Source organism: Schistocerca piceifrons, chromosome 7 (genome assembly GCF_021461385.2).
Source record: "Schistocerca piceifrons isolate TAMUIC-IGC-003096 chromosome 7, iqSchPice1.1, whole genome shotgun sequence".
NCBI classification, from domain to species: Eukaryota; Metazoa; Arthropoda; class Insecta; order Orthoptera; family Acrididae; genus Schistocerca; species Schistocerca piceifrons.
In genome coordinates this window covers 504,767,046-504,790,833 of record NC_060144.1, presented here as the reverse complement: position 1 = coordinate 504,790,833, position 23,788 = coordinate 504,767,046, and the positions used below count along the sequence as shown (strand labels likewise).

General features: G+C 39.1%; 1 protein-coding gene across 2 annotated transcripts in view; it reads right to left on the bottom strand.

Moving 5' to 3' along the window:
* Window positions 1-23,788, bottom strand: part of LOC124804771 (ubiquitin-protein ligase E3A) — a 130,462-nt gene that overhangs the window by 56,612 nt on the left and 50,062 nt on the right. For both annotated transcript variants that reach the window (XM_047265089.1, XM_047265091.1), the window contains exons 5-8: window positions 10,829-11,047; window positions 4,597-5,109; window positions 484-628; window positions 189-394 (exon numbers count right to left, since the gene is read on the bottom strand). In XM_047265089.1, the coding sequence (XP_047121045.1) occupies window positions 189-394; window positions 484-628; window positions 4,597-5,109; window positions 10,829-11,047 (1,083 nt within the window). The remainder of the gene's footprint in view (window positions 1-188; window positions 395-483; window positions 629-4,596; window positions 5,110-10,828; window positions 11,048-23,788) is intronic.

Here is a 23,788-nt window from a genome sequence, read left to right as displayed (position 1 = left end):
CTAAGGCAATGAACTAATGTACCCTCTGTGCATGCACCCCCCCCCCCCCCCCCCACACACACACACACACACAAACACACATATATACACAGGAGGGTGGTGGAGGGAGAGGGTTCAACTATAAGACAAGTTACAATACTACTATTGTTCTGTGAAATGAAACAACTTAAATGTAATGAATGTCAAACCTTATTCCAGTCCTGGAGATCGTAAAATGTTCCACGTTTTCCCATCAGCTTACGGTACACCACCATAGGAAAATGGACATCCAAAATAATGTTGTTATATATTGCTAAACCTAAGACTATGCCAATCAATGTGAACTGGGCATCACTCTCAAATGATGTGGGGTTAAACCAGACAGTCTGAGTTTCTTGCTGGAAGGTGAACATACCTGGGGAGACACACAAATTACTGTAAAGCACAGAGAACACACAATTCAAATCTTTTATTTCCATATAAGAAATTTTTTTGTGAACGTACCATAATCCGCATTGAATATTTCTTCAACAATTAACTGGAAAAATTCTTTCGACACTCCGCCTTCGTCTATACCCTGTTCACCTTCAAATTCAACAACCAATTGTTTCTTAAAATCTTTTGGGCTCTCCATCGCTACCACTTCCAACTATAAACAAAAACAATCATTCTACTTATAAGCACAGCATTTACTACCTGAGAAAACTAACCACTGTACACTAACGGGAAAGAACAACTAAAAGAAATGATATCTGGAGCAACAATATATTCATGTGTAGTTGTTAGTGAACAACTTACGACAAGCAAAAAACATTTATAGCCAAAGATTGAAATACGAATAGTAACTACTGAATATAGCGTGAACTTGCTCTTTACCTAGTCCTGATACATTTCATCAATCGTGATTCCGATTAGGTTTCAGATCTCTTTTCACTATGATGCACAAGCAATTTTTAATGACTCACAATTTATGAGAAAATGGTGAATATTTTATTTGGTAATTCCATGAATGACTGAGACTTTGCACCAGAGCGTTTGTGAATCCATGTTACAGCCTATGATCCACCCAATCCTTGCTGAATAATTATGATTAATACATTTTGTTCTTATGGAACCATAGAGTTAGGATTTTAAGTGTGTTCCATGTTTAAAGCAGTTCAGGAGAATACTCCAATTTCTAAATAAATAGTATCTCAGTTTCCATTTAGTTCGTTAAACTTTGCCCACATGTGCACACTCACAAGACGTCCTTCCTCCTGTGATCACTGACCTCATGTATCCTGTAAGAGAATTACTAGGAGCAATTTAGTGAAATTCAGTCTCTGTTTGATCTGAAGTCCGGTAGTTAGATTTCTGTTGTGTGTTTTTTCTTTGAGCTATGAGCTAGGCCTAAGGTCAGCTAATATTGCTGGGACTTCTGATGAGTTGGCACTCAAGACAAGGTAGAGAATGTTAAGAACTGTATTTCTTCATAGGAATTTCACTGCTATGGGAAGTCCTTGTTATAGGGTGAAAGATCATCCCACCAAAGAATTATTAACCAATATTTAGACTTTTGTATAGTCAAGAAACAATGGGTGCATTTTAATGGGATGACTGCTATTGTATGGTCAGAATGTACTTTCCTAATTCATAGTCCAATGCTCAAGACAAAAGGGTTCCACTTCAGTGCACCTGGATGCAGTGAGATTCTACCAAAAGCCACAAAAGACAGACAGGTACTGAAACGTTTGCTTCACACTGAAAAGGGTTTCCCAACTAAGCTGAGGAACACTGCTGAGCCCCCAAGTGACCACTGAGGGAATCTTGAGTGGCGGCTTAAAGGCATTCCCATCACAAACAAGTGGGCTGCTTATTAAGCTACAGCCTTCTTGACAAGCCAGGAAGACCAAGAAACGCCTGAAGAAGTTCTCAGCAATTTTCACAAGAAAATCTGGCATGTAAGCCACTAAGAGAACCAAAAGACAACAGTCACAAGTGCTGCAACGGGTCACAATGTGAGAACAATGCTGGAGTTCACATGTTATATGCTAGATGCCGCCCAGGGACTTTTTGAAGCAAGGTCAAAAAGTTTGGCACCCTTTGCAGAGACTGAAAGGGCAGTTATCCAGTACCATTCATTCATTGGATGACAGTGTATACTGAAACTGTAAACAACAAAGACAATGTAATGGGACATTCAGTGCCCTGAAGGACAGTGTGAGGGAAAAAACTAAACTACCAAGCAGGGGAAATCTAGAGATCAGTTGAGTCAATTAGATCAGTCTGGGGCTCTTAAAGATTTGATGAGTGGGAGGATTTGTGGGCTTATGCTGCAAGACTGGGATTCAGATTTGATTTCACATTCATTCTGAGGTGACTTGCGTGTCTTTACTACAGTAAAAGTATACCAATGCATACTTTCTTAGTCGCAGGATGTCAAAGACAACTGATAAAGGTGGAGGTAGCAGCTACTTATAAGCAGATTATTAGAGGTCCTTGTAAGCTGAGGATGTAAAATCGAGTTTAGTAGCTCCTCAATTTTATAGAGGAAGTAATTGGTTAACAGCAGCTATTCTACTTCCAAACCAGCAGTACTTCTTCCTCCTTAGATAATTCCATATTTTACCCGGATAACACCCGGTCACACACAGCGCGAAAGATACAAACCCTATGAAGATTGACAAACATTACTGCTTTTCTGATCGGCAAATTGCCTCATGTGTCAGCCAGTTGATAAGTCAGCAATATAAATGATGATCAATTTCTTTGTCACAGTCCTCTGCAAGAACCATATTGTACACACTTATATGAACGACATGGACTGTGGTTTCCCAGGACATTTTCAGGCATGGATTTCATTGTCAGATATTTAGAGGTTATTACAGCACATGAGGGCTTCTCACCATTATGAGTTATTAAGGTCAGTGATCAGGTACAGTTCTGCAATGTTAGTAGCTTACATATTGTCATGAGTCTAATATATGGTATGAAGTTCCTTTCAGTCACTTGCTTCTTGATGTTTCACAAATTTTAACGAATTATTTCATCTGTATTACAGAACTGTGACTGACCCTAAATTCCGTAAGATTGCACTGTAGAGGTCACGCAGCATCAATCTTACTTTTCTTCAATATTCTAAAAATGCAATATACATAGGTTGGAACTTAAATAGTGGCAACACTGCTGTGGAGACACTATGCAATGGAATCTACTATTGTCGCTGATAGTACACATTGCTGACATACCTACCTTACCTCTGAGCAAGTGGATTCACCCGACCAACGTCACCGGCGTGCGCACAGTCGAGGGAAACACAGTTACTCGTGAGTGAGTGGTCTAACGTAATGGTGTCGCTATGTTTTCAAAACAGGAACAACAGAGTTGGATCAAGATTTAATGTGCCAGAGGTTGTACAGCAAAACAGTTCAAGATCTTCAATAGGTGTGTGGGGAATCTGCACTGCCTTACAGAATGGTGTTACGCTGGGTAAAAGCCTTCAATGAAGGTCGGCAAACTGTGGCAGACAAGCACCGGGCAGGTTGTCCTAGTGTCTCTGAAGAAGAAGTGCATGCTGTTGCCGCGTTAGTGGACAGTGATCAACGCCATATGATTTGTGAGCTCACCCACGAAACCGGATTAGCACATATGACTGTGCTTCGCATCCTGAAGGAATGCCTGGGCATGCAAAACATTGTATCACAATGGGTTCCGCACAACTTGACGGAAATACAGAAATGGATGCATTACGACGCTGCTCAGATGCACTTTGAGCGCTATGAATGCGAAGGACAGGCTTTCTTACGCCGTATCATAACAATGGATGAGGACATGGGCCACATCGTACGAACCAAAACTGAAATGCCAATCCAATGAATGGCGTCATTATGGGTCGCCGCGAAACGTTGAAAGTGCGTCAGAGCCCCGGTATGGTGATTCTCATGTACGACTGTATTGTTGTTATCCTAACGCATTACGTTCTTCCATGGCAGGCTGTCAATGCACAGTATTACTGTTCGTTTTTGGAGCATCACCTGCGACGCTTTCTGCACAACCCACCCATCATTTTGCACGACAATGCGTGAGCACATACAGCGCAAGCTGTGGCTGCTCTGTTCAGTCGATGGGACTGGGAAATACTTTACCATCGACCATACTCCCCGGACTTAAGTCCTTGTGACTTTCATTTTATTCTGAAGATGGAGGAACCACTTCATGGCATTTGCTTCAGAACTGTTCCAGAGATTCAACAGGCGGTAGACTGCTTCATCTGCACCATCAACAAAACAAGCTCTGCTAACAGTATACTATGCCTTCCACATCGCTGGCAGTGGGTTCTACAGAACTCTGGGGACTACTTAGAAGGACATTAACAGTTGCAAACATGTAACTCTTTTGTATCGGTTGTGAATAGTTTCCAATATTTAAGTTCCAACCCTCATAGTTGTCAGTGGACAGAAGTACATTCACACTCCGTGCAACATTTCATGATCTATTACAAAAATCTCTCTGCTTAATTTGATCAGCTACGAACACTAAAAAATTACAATTATTCTGCAAAACAATAATGAAACTACAAATACTTATTCTGACATATTTATTACAGTCAAACATGTACATTAAGGTGGACATACTCACCTCTACAAGAGCATCTTCTATAATGTGGTCTCTTCTAACTCTTAATTTCAAGAATGGATTTGTTGGTTGTCCCACAACTGTGTGAAAAAAGCTCATCCGCCTTTCACTATACATTCGTATTCTGTTGTCATAATACAGTCCCAATGATTTTGTAGCAGGTGTCAATATGAAAGAATGTTTCATAAAACTAAACTTCTTAGTCATATGTGGTAAAGAATCTGTAGAATCACTCTTGTAGTATGCAAAGTCTTTGTCCATTTCTACTACGTCATTGAGAAGCACATGATAGAACTCTGTAAATGGTATATGAGGTTCCCGAGAATCTAGCACATTCACACCAAGTTCAACAGACAGAGGATCTTCGAAATGTTGCGGATTTCCATTCTTCGTGTCTCCTGCTGCTTCTGCAAAAAAATGGCCCTCTTCTACTTCATCACCACTACTGTTTGGAACTTCTTGCCGCAGTTCAGGTGGATCCAGTTCTCCGGCGAGGATGTTCGCATAATACAAGACCTGCAGAGCAAAATTTGAGCTTTACTATTAACGACAGTACAAAAAGAAAAACCACAAGTGCTAAACGACAGCGTAATATTCAGGTAACTGTACTAATATAAATAAAATATTATTTTTCAATTGACATGCATACACTTATTTCTTTGTACTTTCATAAAGTGTCAATATTCATATACATTTTTATTACTCATAGTTCCCTAGTTCTGAATCTCAACAAGTCGTATGGTTTGAACAAAAAGTAAATTTTAAGCATTAAATGCTTACTTCTACAAATCTGTTATACTACAGCAGAATAGCAACCACAGAACTGCCACTGGAGAATATGTTTCACTTATCGCACTGTATTTCCACTACTTTGTGTGGCAAAGTGTAGTGAGGTAGTAGCATGAACAACACAATCTCATCTATGCTTTATCCTCGGAAGCAATTTCTGCATCAATAAGCTAATTTTAAACATTGGAAGGTAATTTGCACAGGAAAACTAAACATAAGCCAGGTAGAACACCTATTATGCCCTGTCACTTCCAGCCCAGAAATAATAGTATGACAATAATTATGCTTGCTCCATCTTATATTTACTACTGCATTTCTGATGTTCTGGTGGTTCACATTACAAACTGTACCTTAAAATCCATTGAATGAAGATGAACATTATTCTACCATCAAAAATTTAAATTTTGTGTTAATGTCAATCCCCTGACGTGTTCCTAGACAGTTGGGTGGTTTGTTATAACCACAGCAAATCACTGATGTGTGGGCTTCAATCTGTTATTTTTAATTCTGTACTAGGTAACTTCAGTTGATTGACATATAAAAATGTAACTAATTAAAACATATATTACGAATGTATTTTGAAACATTTGTTATGCACAAACACACCACAACATGATCCCCTGTGGTCTGTCTCACATGTAGTCTTATTGCTCACTTTTGCAACCGCATTATTCTTTCTAAAAGGACAACAGCTGTGCAGCCCCACAATACAATATCATAGTTAAGAATGGGGTAAATCATTACATATTATCATATGTTTTTCAATGTCTGTCTAGCAACTGTCTTTGCAAGCTGGTTAAGGAGCTATAAGCCACTAATGACTAACATATGCAAAATTAAACACACACACACACACACACACACACACACACACACACACACACACTTACAGCTGAGAGTTTTTGTTGTCAGTTACACACTCCATTCACATTGGTGTGGTGGGAAGTGTCCATTTTAAGTGCCAGTACTTAAGATTCAGTAACATTTGCCTGCTAGCAAATGAATCTACTTCTCTATCCAAAGTCCTGTCATATTAATGTGACCTTTGCCCATGTTCGATGTGAATGTGCAATAACCACTCAGAGATGGCAGGTAGCAGCACTAGCAGTGGAGAGTATATAAAGACTGTCCGGAGACACAGAAAACCGTGTAGTAATCGTCATAGCTCTGAAATGGAGCAATTTCTTATATGTCCAAAATGGCATGATCATTGGCTTTTGCATCAAGGGTGGCAGTATTACCAAAATGACTATGCCTGTAAGCTGTTCGGGTGCTGCCGTGGTTAAAGCATTCGGTGCATGGCAAAATGATTCTATCCAAAACCGACGCTGGGACAACTGAGCAATGGCTGTGGAGAACTGTTGAGCACCTGGGCGTCCAGATGAACCAAATGTCTATCAACAGTGTCTCCTCAACAACCATTCATCGAACCTTGCTAACTATGGGCCTCGGCAGCAGGCGCCCGTTTCATGCACCCATGAGGACTGCTATTCACTGGCAATGAAGGCTGGAATTTGCATGCTATATCTCATGCTGTGACACTTTTCTTGTTTTGAAAGGTTGCAACAAATGGATGGAAGTTAAAATAATAGTTTAAAAATAGTGAAAAGAGGATAATAAAGAGATCCATGGGTATCTCGTCATTCTGGAAGGCACTAGGGATAAATACAAGTATGCATCAATCAATGGGGGCCATGCAGTTTGGTTTTCCTTAGCATGATGGCATCTACCAGCAGAGCAATGCAACGTGTAACACAGCTCGCAGTGTACATGTGTGGTTCAAAGAGCACCAGGCTACGTTTACTATTCTCTCCAGGCCACCAAACTACCCAGATTTAATCCTAATCGAGAATGTGTGGGACCAGCTCGTTCGCTCTCACAGATCCTCAACTCAGAAACCTAGTGCAACTGGAGTCAGCATGGCGCTACATCCCTGTCTGTATCCTCCAGAACCTCTTCATTGACTCTTCCTGTATGTCTCTCAGAGGTCCACACTGCAAAAGGTGTCTACTCAGACTTTTGACAGAGGTCACATTAATGAGACTGAACAGTATATTATCTACCACAAATAAGATATAGGTCTGCATAGTTTATAATGCGAGTTTTTGTGCAATATCGTTAATATACACTGCTTGACAATAAGTTAATCACCCAAAAGTCATGGTTGGTTATCAAAGTAACTTTGTACATGTACACACTACCAGCGGGTATGTAAATGATTAAGAGTTGCCTTTCTTGATGACAGGTACAATGGCAACCAGAGTGCATTAGTGTTTCTTATGTTTACTGTTGTTACCAGGGCTAGTAGGATATATAAGGTCGTCAGTAATGTCATATGCTCAGTACTCACTGAGAAGGACATGGAGACACCACATAATGGTGTGAGAAAACATATCAGCACCTAACGGTGATCCGGTAGCATAGACTGTCTAAGAATGGCATCACAATTGTCTTTGGCAAAGAATCTCATTCTGCACTAAAATGGATGAACCATCATGTGGAGAGGCCTCACGTGTGGCCCTTCAGATCACGGCTGGTAGCGGTTGAGGAAACAGATGACACAACAGTACATCATTACCATAATTCATCCTTAAGTGTTACCTCTAGTGTGTAGGTATCGTGGTGTCATTTTTCAATAAGAAAATTCTCGACCACACAACATGGCATGTACCTCTATACTGTGTTCACGTGGCAGCGAGGTATTCCTATGGCCAGCAAGATCCCAACACCTGACCTCAATGGAACATGTAAGACAAGCTTGAATGTCAACTCTATCCCAGTGCCAGTGTCTGGGATATCAAGGAACAGTTACAACACCTGTGTGCCAGCTTGCCTCAGGAGCAGAAACAACTGCTCTATGTCATCCTTCCCAACCGAACCAGTGCAAGCACCCAGCACAGAGAAAGTGCAACATCATACAGATAAATGGGATCAAATTCTTTACAAACCTGCCTCTGTTTTGTAATCACTGAAATACAATCGTATACCCTCTCAGCTTCTCAAGTTTCATTTTGAATTGTCTTCCATTTCTGGGTGCTTCACTTTTTATTGAGGCAGTGTATATGAGGAAGAGAAAGGAAACACGGACTGAGCCCTCAGGTAAATTTTGTATCACTGTTTCATTAGTGGATTGAAAGTTTTATGATTTTATAATTTAATTTGAATGGGGGAACTTTAAAAAGTGAGTTACACATTATTATTGCAGGTCAACTTTTAATGAATGCTGCACTACACTTCAAAGTGACACAGATACATTACACTATTTTTCAAAATAGTTACCAAATTTCTGCAAACAGCAGTTAGAAAGTTCCACCAATCATTTCATCCCTTGATGATAGAAATCTGCTTCTTGGTTGTGGAGCCATTCAAGAACCACTACTGAACATCCTCTGGAAAATCTCTTTATCTCAGATGTTTTTCCACAATTGCCTAGACACTGTCCTCTGTGGTCGATGTCGATGACTTTAATTCCTGACCAGCATCAACCATGTCTACATAGCAATGGCCAAATTGTTGGCACCATTTCTCTAGAGCTGGACATGACATTGCATGTGGTCCACATACTGCCAGAAATTTGTGGTTAATCTGTGTACATTTAGACATTTTGCCCACGAGCACTGTACCATCTTGAGTACTTCAACTTTGGAATATGTTTTCAGTTGCTTTGTCATTTCAGTTCACACTACGATGCATCTGTTACCTGAACCACAGCAGAATTGTGTGTGCAGGAAATCTGGAACACATACTCTCTTCTGACAACGTACCACTCTTGTTCCCCATGGTCTTAGCACCAGACAGCATGTGTAACACTTTCTGAAGTCCCTACGTATGTTAATTTAGTGTATTGGTTACAAATAAAAATAAAAAAAGTGGCCAGATGATGTGGGATGGATCCCCAATATGATAAGACTTCAGACTTTTTAAATGTAACCAATGGCTTACTGTGACTAAAGCTTTGGTCAAATCTAAAAATATATCTGCAATCTGCATCTTCTGGTCTGACAGACAGTACACTTCACAAAAGAGCTTCCTAACAGTTGTGTTCACACTTAGCTCAAGGTAGGAATTAGTGATATTTGTATATAATTGGAACATCTTTCTCACTTCCCTTTTTAAAGTTGTGTATCAATCTGTAAGAACAGTCTGTCAAGAACCCTTTTCCTCAGGAACGGGTACATGTATCAGGTTCAAATTTATGTCACATATTAAGATGTAAGGTCCCTTGGAGGTGTAAAAATTTTAATCTCCTAAGTTAATGCAATCAAAAGATACAGCCACTTATCTCAATCAAAATGTAGCTGCTTCCCACTGACCTAGAATCTCTAAATTCGGCAAGAAGCATGGTTTCACAGTACAAGTAAAGCAAAAAATCTGAAACTTGTTAAATTGTAATTATATCACAAAAAAATTATCTTTTACCATTTGAAAGTGCATTGCATTCATCATAAAGCATACTAGACAAATATTACTGCAGACAACCATAAAATGTAAGGTATACTTACGTTTTAGTAAGGAAATAAAAATAGCTTTACCCCTGCTTGCTCCTTTGGATAGTTCTAAAACTAATATTTTGTTACTGTTTTAAGCAAAGACTGGAAAGCGCACACTCATACCCACAACCACGTGCACGCACACACACTTGCTAGCTTTATTAAACCTGAGAAGTGCAGCTTCCACTCAGAGAACAGATCATTTCACTCCATACTTCAATCACAAATAGTCATTATTTATGTAAATGATTTTGTGCTATATGATGAGAAGGAAAGTTGCTACTCACCATATAGCGGAGACGTTGAGTCACAGATAGGCACAACAAAAAGACTCATAATTAAAGCTTTTGGCACACGTGTGTCTATTGTTGACAAAGGCCAATGGCAGAAAGCTTCAATTGTGAGAATCTTTGTTATGCCTATCTGCAACTCAGCATCTCTGTTATATGGTGCGTAGCAACTTTCCTTCTCATAATATTGTTACATTCCATCCTGGCTTCTCCATTGTTTGATTTTGTACTATGGGTGTTAAAAAAAAAAAAGAGCATGTGTCTTGAGTCATTGAAGAAATTATGGAAAACATTTATAATGACATTTGGTTATAGGACTTTACCCCACTATATTAATGAATGATTAGCTCTGCAAAGAAGCATGGGACTTCATTTCATTTCATTTCATTTCATTTCATAGTTGTGATGCGTAATACAGACACTTGTATTATGTACTGTCAAAATAATTCAGAATTATAACTAAATTTTACTTTAGATCACAAAAGCCATTTAGTTAAACATTTTTTTTATGTATGATCTTGAAGTGGTAACATATAATCACTGGTAATAGGATACACACTTATTAAAATTACTTGTAAGCTTTGCAGAATCAGTAAACCAAAGGCATTCAGTGTCTAACAGGAGATGGCACATACAAATTACAGACTACTTTAGAAGCCTCCGCACCTTCATAAGCTTTGTTGCTGATGTTATGTACTCATCATCCTGCACGACATACTCTCGGTTGAAGTGACCAGAGAGAACCTTACGTGTGATGAGTTCCTGTAATGCCTCAAGCAGAGATTTCAGCCGTGTCTTGCAATGGCGTGACCAAACTCTGGCAAGCCATGCTTGTCCCGTAACTGACAGGTGAGAGGCTGCCTTGCAAAGCTGGGGCAATGCTACCTGAAACAGTTTAATCAATACTGTGAAACATGAAACTTAAATTGTTTTTAGGCATGTTAACGAAACAGATTAATCTAGACAAGCACATGTTATTACATCATTGATTAATTTTCATGAAACAGCATATATAGATACAACTAACTAAAAGTAATATAATTAATAATAATAATAACAATAATCTATTATATTTATACTGAGTGCTAAAAAAACAGATTAACGAGTGCAGTTCCAGCCCATATTTTCCCCTGTACCATACATCACCAATATATGCATGCAGTAGTTTGTTTGTACTCTGTTTTAAAACAACTGCTTGGTTGCTAAAAGCTACAAAAAATAAAAATAGGTTTTGCAAATTCACTATTTGATATACCAACTATGCAAATTTTACTGTCCAAAAAATGAATATGAATATATTCTATGGTTAAGACAAGTGGTATACAATAAAACATGAAAATAATAACAGCAGAGGTGGTCTTCAGCTCCAATTTTTAAAGTCAAACTGAGTCCAGGAGTACATTCGCTACGCAAATAAATATTACGACATGCTTATGCACGCGCATTTCACTTTTCTCTAAGCATAAGCATTTAAACAGCACTGTGCTTAAGCCTGACTAGCCTCGCTACACAATTTAAATTAGCAGAATAAGGAAAATTTATTACACTCCTGGTGGAGAAATCAATGTCTGTCAACATTACAATTAGAAAGCCTGTTCAACCGGACAACTAGCTTGTAGTACCTGAAGCTCATTATGATTTCGAAGGGAGGATTGGGGGCAATAGCCCAGTTAATGGAGACTGAAAAAGGTTGAATAGGGGAAAAAAACTGCAGAGTTGAAAATTTTTGTACTGTGGTAGGAGGGAGGTGTTTAAACGTCACTTTTTCAGGTTTTTCCTAAATAACTTGAAAATCACAGCTTATAAGTGAAAATGATTTCCAGTACAAAATTAAACTACATTAAAACTACTAGGAAAAAGGTACTATTCATTTTTCTTTAGGACTGAGTTTCAGTTGTGCAAGAGGGGGTGAGGGGAGAGCGAATTATTAAAAATTGTGTTTCATAGTATAAAATTAATGTATACTTTTAAATGATGGAGGTTAAGAACAAACATTAAATTTGTGTACCACACCTAAGTGCAGTGAAACCAAACTGAGGTATAAATTCTATTAACAGTCTATAATAAAATGGGGCACGAGGGGGGGTGGGGGGGGGGGGGCCTTGTCGCGCAGGAAAAGCAGGTTGCTGGATTGTGGTCATGCACTCGTGCACTTCCCTCCTTTATAGGTCTGCAAACTGAAGAGTAAGCAGGTGATTCCCAGCTATCTATGCCACTATGTCACTAGAAACAACTACAGAGTGTTTCATAAATTTTTATGGTGGTTTACCTATATGGGTGTATGTTTTATTTTCTCTGTCTATTTTTATCCATTCATTTGCCTAAAGATTAAAACACAGTACACCTGCAGCAATCAAGCCTGCTGAGCTAGCGAGACAAGATGAAAACATCAATTTTCTCATGATTGTAAAAACGCCTATTGGATATTTCATCAATCTTCTATTGTCTGTCTTTTCCCATCCATGATAGAGAGAAGATTTAGATTTATGTATAGTTCACTAATAATGTGAAATACATTAACTGTTATACTATAAAGTCAACTTCATTTACAAATTCCTTATTTCACCAATCTATCTATCTGCGTAACCAGTATCTGTAACACTTCAGAGAAGCAAGAAATTTAAGCAAAGCAAGCTGGGTACTGTAGCACTGTCTTCAAAGAAGAAGACGAGGTAACTAACTTCAAGGTTTGAAGAACTATTATCTAATAATCCAATATTATATATTATAGATTTTTCGTGTGTACGAAAAATCATAAGCCTGGCATCTGAAGTTTGTGTTGCTGTATGTAAATTAGCTGAGACACATGTTCCCCAGCAAATTGCTATTGTTTCGGTGCCAGCGAATTTCCATCATAATTTATTAGCAGAACTTGTGAGCATGCCCTGGACATTGCAAGATAGATTAGACAGATGCAATAATTAAACAATATGTAACATGTTGTTTAACATCCTATTGTACTAACTGTTTATTTACCTTGTTTCACAATGGGAATAACATCGCTGAGAGAAAACCAAGGGTAAACACCACATGGTGTGCATAAATTATAAATGGTTAACTGGAGGAATTGTACCAATAACATTTAAGAAGATTGTCTATTAGGGAGGGAAGAACTCCAACTTACAGCTTGCATGACTGCGCTTGGCAATGCCTCGATCAAAAGTAGTATCAGGACCATACCCTATCCAGCCATAAATTTAAATCATTTTTTTTTTTTAACAGCAAGAGAGATTTGGGTTAACATTATTTTGAAATGTGGGTACATAAACTGAACAGCAACCATAAGCAGAAATACTGGTGTAGGATACATTATGTACTGATTGGGAACACTCTTGAAATCAGTTTTAAGATTAAAATTCAACTTTATTTCATATTTACAACTTTAAAAGAGATTAAAAAATGGAATCAGTTAAAAAGGTTGTGCTGACTAATAAAATTAGTGTAGAGATACAAAATGTTGCTGCAATGAATGTGATGGCAAATGATAGTGACACTGAAAATATCGATCAAATTGATAACAACTGGGAATATTACACAAATTCAGTTTAAGCTGATGACAATGTCTTACCTCATCACACTATCATGCTCATGGTAGATGACACTAATTCCCAAATCTCACCGAGAAGCATTTTCTTGCATAAAGCCAGTGAAAGAGACACTACTGCGCAATCAGTAATATTCAACTTCTCCATGGCACTAGAACTTGTTCCAAATGTGGTGGAATAAGACACAGTAGGTACAGAAGGCACTAGTGTATCATCAATACATTCAATGCAGGGCACGTAGAAAGGCTTCGCTGACCTAATGAAGAATTATTTTAATAATTTTTCTACATAACAAACCAAAAAAACTTGAGGAAAGATTTCGTGATTTTATAAATGAACAAAACCAAACATCTAATGGTTTTAAGTATGACTTCTCACACAGGTTTGACAATTTAAGACAAAATCTACGTACTGACCTTTCTAATGATTTAACATGAAAACTTACAGATATGGGGAGGAAATTAAAGGGGAAATTATTCACTGATTTGTCTCAGGAGATAAATAACCAAGATAAAAAGTGTCACCTATAGACTAGGCACAGGAAGCAATGGCAGGTAAGCTAAATATTGTTAGTGATGCACAGACTCAGATGCAAGAGGCTCCATCGAAAATTTGAAGAAATTTAGAAACTAGGACGGGTAACGTTTATGAGTTGCACTCTTTATATAAAGATCTGCTGAAAAAAGTACACGAGCTGACAAAAAATTGAGCAACTTAGATTTAGGCACTAAGTTCATAAAGAAAGCACAAAAAAAAAATCAAAACAGATGTAAAGAATTTAAAGGGTAGAGATGAAGTGGAAAAGCTAAATAAAGGTACGACCCTCGCACAATTCACACAAGAACATAAGACTTTTGTTGAAGCAGTTGAAGAGGTAGTAAAGGAAAGGAAAAATGAATTGATTGCTAGCTAGGACTGAGCTACGCTTAAAGGCAGCGGAAGAGAAGTTGCAGAGCAGTTTAATTCATGTTGCAGATGTCACAAGAGAGAAGCCAATAGCAAGCAATCAGGTGCAGTTGTGCACGATATACAGTAGTAATACTTATCAACCATTTGCTACCAGCTCTTCAGATGGAGAAGAAAGGAATTACAAAATTCAACGAGCACTGCCAATGTCAATACCAGCTGTGCAAACATATCCAGAGTATAATCATGTGTGTCCAAAGAATGCCACAGTGGCAACAGACAATACTGCATGTTTGTCTAATTAATTAGCACATGGAGGTCTGCTCTGTCATAGGCAATTTCTAATTTTCTCAACAGAGGGTAATAGAACAAACCCTGTACTGTTTATCAGAGCTTTTCGCAACATGTTACCCCACACTGGGCAGAAGCACAGATCTCGTTTGTTGTGAGATACACACAGGGTGATGTTTTATTGTGGGCAACAGATATGACCGAGATGCCATACCTATGAGCAATTTGAACAGGCTTTCTTGGACAAACACTGGTCCATAGCAGTCCAAAGCGATTATGTCGAGAGGGTTTCAACCCATCACCATTCAGTAGTAAACATGAGGGGCTGAGGATGTATTTAAAAAAAAATACTTAAACAAAACCAGGTATTATACACACAGTTTCCCATGTGGATGTACTGTAAAAAACTGAAAAGTCAGCTGCCCAACCAATCAGGGAAAACCTGATCTCTACACCTGAAAATGATATAGTATTTCTCATCTGTATTCAACTTTATTAACCTAATATATGAAGAGGTTGCAACAGCAACCACAGAACATTAATACATAGTGCACACCTCCACAAAAAATAACAGCAGAATGGAACCATGACAATAACCAACAAGACTGGCACCCATACGCCCTTTGCAATAATGACACAAGAAATTATTATGGTAATGGGGGAAACCAAAAGTACAAATGAGATTTCCAAGGAAATTACAAACAGAATTACAATAGACTGGCTTATACCTAACAGAGGGGTTGTGGCCAAGTTCATAATGCACCCCTGCAGGTGGCAATACAGTAATTAGCAGGAACTGACTGCAAATAGACCATCCAGCAGTCCTCCTCAGACAATAACAATCATATATCCAGTGGGAATTCAAGGTCAAGGAGAATTTAATTCCAGGGCGATATAGGAAACGAACTGGCGAGGTCAAGCCCACAATGAGCAGACAGTTGAAGTTACTCACAATAAAGAGGCTAAACCCCCCCCCCCCCTACCAATCACAAAGGCACTAACATGTTGTGATAAGCATCCATTCACAGACCAATAAAAAGGTGTGAGGGCACACAACTTATTCAAATTATTCAAATTATTTTCTCATATATGACCAAGGGGTGGATATGAAAGAAGAACTGTCTCAGGAAGATGTAAACAACTTAGAAAAGGATAATGGGGAGTCAGTGGAAGCTATAATTAATGTTCAAGTATGTATTCCAGATGTACCTGTGTACCTGTCATGGATGCATCGACAAATGTAATATTACAAGGTCTGTTTAACGAGCTGCAGAGACTATGTTATATATCAATGGTGCAGAACTGTTGTATTCTGACCACACTGGGGAGCAAGTCAAAAGCAGTTTGAATTCGGGCATTATTACCCATTACCATCAGCAATTTTTCTCTAAAGTTTATTTTTATGGTAGTTAAAAACTCGTATTGGTCTTACTGGAATGGATGCCTTTGATAATACAAAGTATAGATTGACATTGAGCAAGGAAAACGTTTCTTTACAATCAACCAGCAAAGGTTATCAGTAAATTTAATTAAAATCAGCACAACTGAAAATCCACTTAAATCAAGTGCTGATATTAGAGTACAATAGTCATGTCCGAACGTACTCTTTCTTGATAGACAAAAGGGTGAGCAACACAGCAAGAAACAAACACAGAGACAGTCCAAACTAAGGTAAGTTAATTTGTTTGTTAGAGTATCAGAAGGGACCAGCAGCACACATCTTGTATGAAATTATACTCTGGTATGCACAAGTATTTAGAAAGTGCCACGGGGCAGTATAGGGTTACGAGTATGAAATGGATATTTACTCACAAGACATTCTTGTTTTCTTCATACTCAATTCCTTGGGCAAGAAGAGAAGCTCCGAGGAAAGAAACTGAAAGGATGATAAACTTGAAGATCATACAACCCTCCTGTTCCCCATGTTGTAGCCCTATTTTAGCTGTCGCCAAGCCCAATGGTAATGTCAGGCTTGTGCTTTACACCTGAAGTATAAACAAAATCATTTTTCCTGTCAGGACATACCCTGACAACCTTGAACTATTACTGAAATTTCACAATGTTAAATACCTCATTATAATTTATTTAAGAGCATTATATTGACAAATAGCATTACACGAAGATAGCAGAAAGTACACAGTCTTTGTGTGTGGGGGCTGGAGCTATGAATTTTGTGTTTTGCTGTTTGGCTTGTAAGTGAGCATGGGTGTTTTTATTTCTGCAATGGACAAAGTTTTGGGACCACAACTTCTCAGTAGAGTCACTCTCTATGTTGATGACCTGTTAATAGCTACTCCCACTTGAGAACATTTGAGGCTTTGTCACAGGTATTTTACCAATTAGCAGAATATGGGGTCACACCTAATGTAATGAAAAGAAAAGAAATGGTCAAATTCTTGGGTCATATTACCTCTTCACAGGTTATACTACCTGATCCATTAAAACTTGATGCAATCAAACATTATCCACTGCCACAGAATCAAAAAACTCAAGGAATATTTGGGTTTGGTCTCATTCTTTAGGAAATTCATTCTATATCAGTTATTGAATAGCAATGCATTGCTGAATCTTTTGAGGATAAACAATCCACAGATATGGACCAATCAATGTCATGCAGACTTTGACAAAATGGAGGAAGCCTTATAATGTGCAAACATACTACACCAACCTGACACGTACAGAATTTGTGCTTGAGTACAGGTGCCTTTTTACAGGAACTAGGAGCATGCTTTTTTCAGATCAAGGAAGATGATGGGGAACTGACACCTAAGGTAATAGGTTTTGCTGGTTGAACACTTTTTGAATCCGAGCAGTCAATATCCTGTGCCAGAGCTCGAGCCTCTCAGGGTTACATGGGCATTTAACAAATTTGAGTACAAGTAATGGGATAAGCACACCACAAGTCTACTGTGACCATCAAGCAGTTTCTTTTCTATTGAAATGCAAATTATTACATCAAAGGTTAGAAAAGAGGTGCATGTACTTGCAGGAGTTCAGTTCTGAAATTGTATACATCAAGGGTAAACAAAACAAACTTTGTCAAGTTTACCTTGAGGGCTCAATGAATTCTTAGAATTCACAGAACAGAATTCTGAACCTAGGGTTCTGCTTATGCAGGACAAGACACAACAACAATATTATGTAAAGATGTGAGTTTGGAGCAACTGCAAGAGGGATACCTGCAATGCACAAAGGTATGGTTAAAACCGTCTGAAAATGACGACGAGAATTTGAAGAATTTCTATACCATATATAAAGGGCGTTCAAAAAGAAACAAGCCAGAGGCATAATTACAGAAACCAGAACCGTATGTTAGAAGTATTGACTCTGGCTGTTGAGACACTTGTCCCACTCTGACAAGGCGGTGAATAGCTGCCTCATAAAATTCCCGGGGTTGCGACGTTAACCAGTGCTGCATGTACAGCTGGACGTCGTCATCTGAGTTGAACTGTTTGCCCCCTTAGGGCCTTTTTAAGGGGTCCAAAAATGCTGTAATCACAGGGAGACTGTATGAAGGGTGGCTGAGAACCTCTCATTTGAATTTCTGCAGGAGTGCTGTCACTGTGTTGTCCATATGAGGCTTTGCATTGTCGTGGAGCAGAATGACCCCATGGGTGAGATTGGGTGGTCATTTTGATTTGATTGCTTGGTGAAGGGTGGTCCAGGTTTGCGAGTAACGCTGGGCTTTCACTTTTGTCCCATGTGTTTACGCCATTTTTGGTCACCTTAAAAAGGCACTGAGGGGCAAACGATTCACTTCAGATAACGACGTCCAGCTGTACATGCGGAACTGGTTAACATCGCAGCCCCGGGAATTTTATGAGACAGCTGTTCACTGCCTTGTGTCACAGTGGGACAAGTGTCTCAACAGCCAGGGTCAATACTTCTAACACATGGGTACTAGTTTCTGTAATTATGCTTCTGTCTCATTTCTTTTCGAACACCCCTTATACAAGGGGGAAAACAGTGGTGTGTGTGTGTGTGTGTGTGTGTGTGTGTGTGTGTGTGTGTGTGTGCGCACTGCCAAGTTAGGTCTATTATTTCATTTTCTACACTAAAAATGCAAAACTCTTCTGCTGCTTGCCTTATGAATCACAGGCTACACAGTGCATGAACAATTCTGAGGTGGTTTATTTTCCACAAAGTGCATTAACTGGAATACACGTATGAGTTACTAATAATACAAACACATATGGACGGATTCTATGTAGATATCTGCACTCTGTTCTACACTGCTGGAGGGGAAATTGATGCGTAGTCATCCTGTATGGGTTCTTCCAAGGAATGCAATTTCACCCATCACGAGCACTGCTCAGTTTTCAGTTAACAGAGAGAATACACCTCTCCAGCATTTCATGTCCAATTCTGTTATGTTGGTTTTGTGTTTATATAATGGAGTTCTTTTGAGTTTATTAAGTGAGTTTTTATTTAAATGATGTTACAATAAACAATGGCTGAGAAGTGTTTAATTTTTAATTATGTTGCCAGTTACCCACGTAGTGCTGGCGGGAAAGGGACTGGATTGGTAAATATGGCACCTTGCTACTGTTTATTGTTAACAGCTTATTGCACAGCCATACAACCATGTTGTCTGTCGGTTGAGAATTAATGAATGATAACAAAATTTCTTCACTAATCTCACCATTAATTGTATTACTGCATGAATCTCTTCCATTCAGGGATTGTTGGCACTTGTAGAGGAGGCTGCACTGAGTGGAGCCACTTAGGACACATCCACAGCATATCTTGCAAGATGGGTGTGAATATGTCAGATGGAGTGGGACTAAACATGTTCAACCCTAGAACATTTATCTGGTGTAATGTATTGCTTGACATATGTTGAAAAATATGAACTTCCACAACACCTAGGAGACTTACTTCTGTTGCAGAAGGAGCTAGTTTAAGCCTCTGGGCCATTTCAGATGTTGGTACAGCTGTGGCTGGGGTGATGCATTCGACATCCCTCATGTGGAAAATGTTGCAGTCACTGATAGAGGGAACAACAAAATCGACATTGTCGAATATGCACTGACAGCATCTTACATTTGGGACAGGCTCTTCAATAAGGCAGACACATGACAGCTACAACTGTTAAGTTTTCTTATAGAATAGGTCACTTAACAAGCTCAGAGTAGTTTTGTCAACCCACATACGATAAGTGGACAGGAAATGCTGAGAAGGTATTCTGTCTGTAAATGAAATGCGAGCAGGGCTTGTATAGGGTGAAGTTGCCTTTCCTATAAGAACACTACAGCTGCCCTACATGATTAAGAATTTATTTTCCCTCTAGCAGTGTAGAATAGTATGAAGAGATTTACATTGACTTGTCCATATGTTTTAGTATTATTAGCAACTCATGCCAGTACTCCAATTAATGCACTTAGTGGAAAACACCTCCATGCATATCTGTGCACTGTGTCGCCAGTGAGTCATAAGCTGACTAGTGGAATTGTTGATGTAAGTTTATGCAACAGCCTGCAGTTTTTTTACAGTGACGTAGTGGGGTAGGGAAAGGGGGGAGCATCTTCTCACTCACCAGTTTGCAGACCTATGAAGGAAGGAAGTTCATGACCATAATCCGGCACCCTTCCTTCCCTCACATGACTATCCCTCCCCCCAATCCTATTGTGCCTTGGTTGGCACTGATCCAACAAATGACCTAAGTTGGCAATACTGCCACAACTGCAATTTATGACATCACTGCTAAATGGCCTGTTTATCTGTAGGCCAGCAAGGAGAAGGTGGATAGTAACAGTATTGAGCAGGAGGAGGAAGTGGCCAGTTGGGACTGCATTCCTCGTAAACAGACTTCCGCAGCTGGTTTGGTTTGTGCCCGTACATTTATGCGCTGAAAATTTTTTGTATCTGACATCTGTATCCTGCTGGGCCTGTACGATGGAAGAGTGTGCATTTGTGGTGTGTGTAATGAGCATGGACTCCACTTACTCTTTGTGACAAAAGGTACTGTCATTTTTTTCTGAATGCAGTGTTGGACAGCGGTGAGCTGTATTGAATCCATAAACAGACTTGTGTTCCTGAATTAAAGAACACAAGTCTTTCTTTCAGTGCTGACATTTCTGTTTGCTATTTTCTAAATCCGAGTTGCACTCATGTGATTAACAGTTACTGGAATGTGCACTAATATTTACACTGGCCAGGTGTTTTAGTGCAAGAAACAAATGTTAAACTGCCTTGATGTTAAGAACAGTGATTACTGGCTATTAACCGTAGTCTGCTGCATATTCAATTGCCTTTACATTTATTACCTGAAAGAATGATGCGCTAAATGTCTGCCGCATGTGGGAAAGAGAGTGACTCGTGCAGCATGTAGGGAACATGGTAAGCTAACATTTTTTTATTCCTTATATTACTATGAATTTACTAAATCTATTATAATAGTATTTTCTAATGTTAGTTGGGTGTTTGAAAGATAGTTTTTCTTATGACTTCTGTAACAGTTTTCTAGGTAGCTTCATTGCCTATGTTTGTGTAACAATCTGCCAAAGAGAACCATATGATAGAGAATTTTCTTTGGTCGTTATGGCTGTAAGTGTGTATTGCCTGATTTAATCTTTTACAATTAAGCCACACTTGCTGGCCTGTCTTAATTAAAATATATTTTCCACAAGGACATTAATTGTTCCTTCAGGTGAGAATTTTATACTGTTGTCTTGCATGACAGCCTTTCTTTTCTTTAATGTTGTGTTTTCTGAATTCATGTTACTGGCAAAACCTATTCAAATAATTGAAAGACATGTTGCCTAAATCTGTCTCAATTAACAGTTATTTGCTGAACTGTTTTCTTAAGTGATTTATATTAGTGAAGGCTTAAGTAACTTTGGCTCATTCTTAAGTGATTTATATTAGTGAAGGCTTAAGTAACTTTGGCTCATTCTTAAATTCATATTTCTTGGAGCTGTGACTACATGTAAATTGGCTTTGGCATGTTGAAGAGGGTTAATGTTGAATTTAATCACAGTTCCAACAAATGTTTTAGTTAAAATGTTTCATCCAAGCTTACTCAGTCACTGCACCCTTTTAATCTTGACAGCCCTGTGCTCCACATCATCATTTCATCCCTGTAACACGATTACTACCTCAATATGGTTCAACTGTGCTTTACTGACATACAGACATTTAATATTTGTCCTTAATCCACTTCATTTAAAATTAAACATTAATTTTGCAACATTAAAACATCAATTTTTTAATAATTTGCGATTTCTCTGTCCCCTGCAATGATGGAACTACTGGTTCTGCCTCTATTGTAGGAAATTTAGTGTTGTTTGACTTTGTACTAGGGAACATTTACACTAGAAGTGACAATTTTCAAGTTATCCCAGAAAAACATGAAAAGTTATCTTTAAACCCCTCCCCAATCTCACAGTTGCGTTGCAGTCATGACAACGAGCAGATGCACGGCAGCTGTCTCTCATCCACTGCCGTGGCTACTGTGTGTTTATGTCTCATGAGAGGTTCGTGATTTTGTGTTGTCATAACAACATCCCGTAACATGTATAACTTAAACAGAACAGATTGTATCCAGTGCATCTTCGATTGGAACTCTTCGTGTCCTACTGCTTTAGATATTCACAGCTGGGTACGTGAGGAACTTAAGATTGTTCATGTAGATATTGTGGGATTTTAATTGGATTGCATTTTGAACACTCACTCTCTTTAAAAGACTGAAAATTTCAGAGTTATGTGAAAATATTGTAACTTATACTGGTGGTAATCGATAGTTTAAACATTTTGATGGCTCGATTAGTGACGAGGAAATTGTACATGCTGGCTACCGGATCTGTAATGTACACATATTCAATCTGCTGTTAGAAGCTTTGAGTGACGATATGTCTCTGTGGAACTGTTCTTAGCATCACTAATGAAAAGTGGTCATCTGTTTGCATCTACCAAGTTGACAGCGGTGTTAAGAATGTTCGAGCTGATTTGAAGAAGCATGTACCTTTGTATCTGTCCGTTGGTGGCATATGGACATTCATATTGTACAGGCGCCCCACCTGCTGTTTTTGCGGGTCAACTGAGAAGTCGCGGGAAACCTGTAATAAGCACAGGCTGGTGCAACTTCCCCTTAAGCGAGCCAGCCGCTTCTCCAGCAGACAAACAGCTACACTGCTGCACTCTTGCGCAATGTTTTGAACGACACGGCTGGTGCAGCCGCTGACTCAAGCCCAGCAGCTGGAGCTGGCAGCTGCACTTTCCCTAACTGAGGGGGATTGGAGGAAGCTATGGTGATGGGAGAGGCACCATCCCACAACATGGAAGGTGTGGGTGACACCCCATGTCCCACTGCAGGCACCGTCGATGCTGAAAGGGTGACATCTGCCACTCATTCAGGCATTTGATATTCCTGGCGAATTGAGCAGTGTAATTCCAATTAGAAGTAACGATGTGGCCATCATTAACTCTATAGGCTCCACTCAGTGTTCCAAGGATGAAATACAACCCGAACAGTGATGTAACAAGAGCACAATTGGCAAAGGAACAGGAGAGACCTTACATTTGTCACCCATAAAGAAAATAATTTGCATCATGCATTCTGAAGCACAGAGATAAGCTGACCAACTAAAGCCTACTCTATTGAAAACGGTCACGTCCATTAAGGGTGCTGCACCCTGGTTGGAATCTACACCCGATAACACTGTTGGCACTACAGACATGGAAAAAGACCCACCTGCAACATCCCCGGTATGCCGAATCAAGATGGAATGCCACCACCTACCGCAATGCACACACTACCTCCCAATGCAGTGCCAGAGTTATCGTATCACTACACTCAATATTAACCTGATAACGTGTGGCCATAAAATCTGTTCTCTTGCTGACTTTTGGTACACCACTGTGGTTGATATTGCTCTTCAGGAAG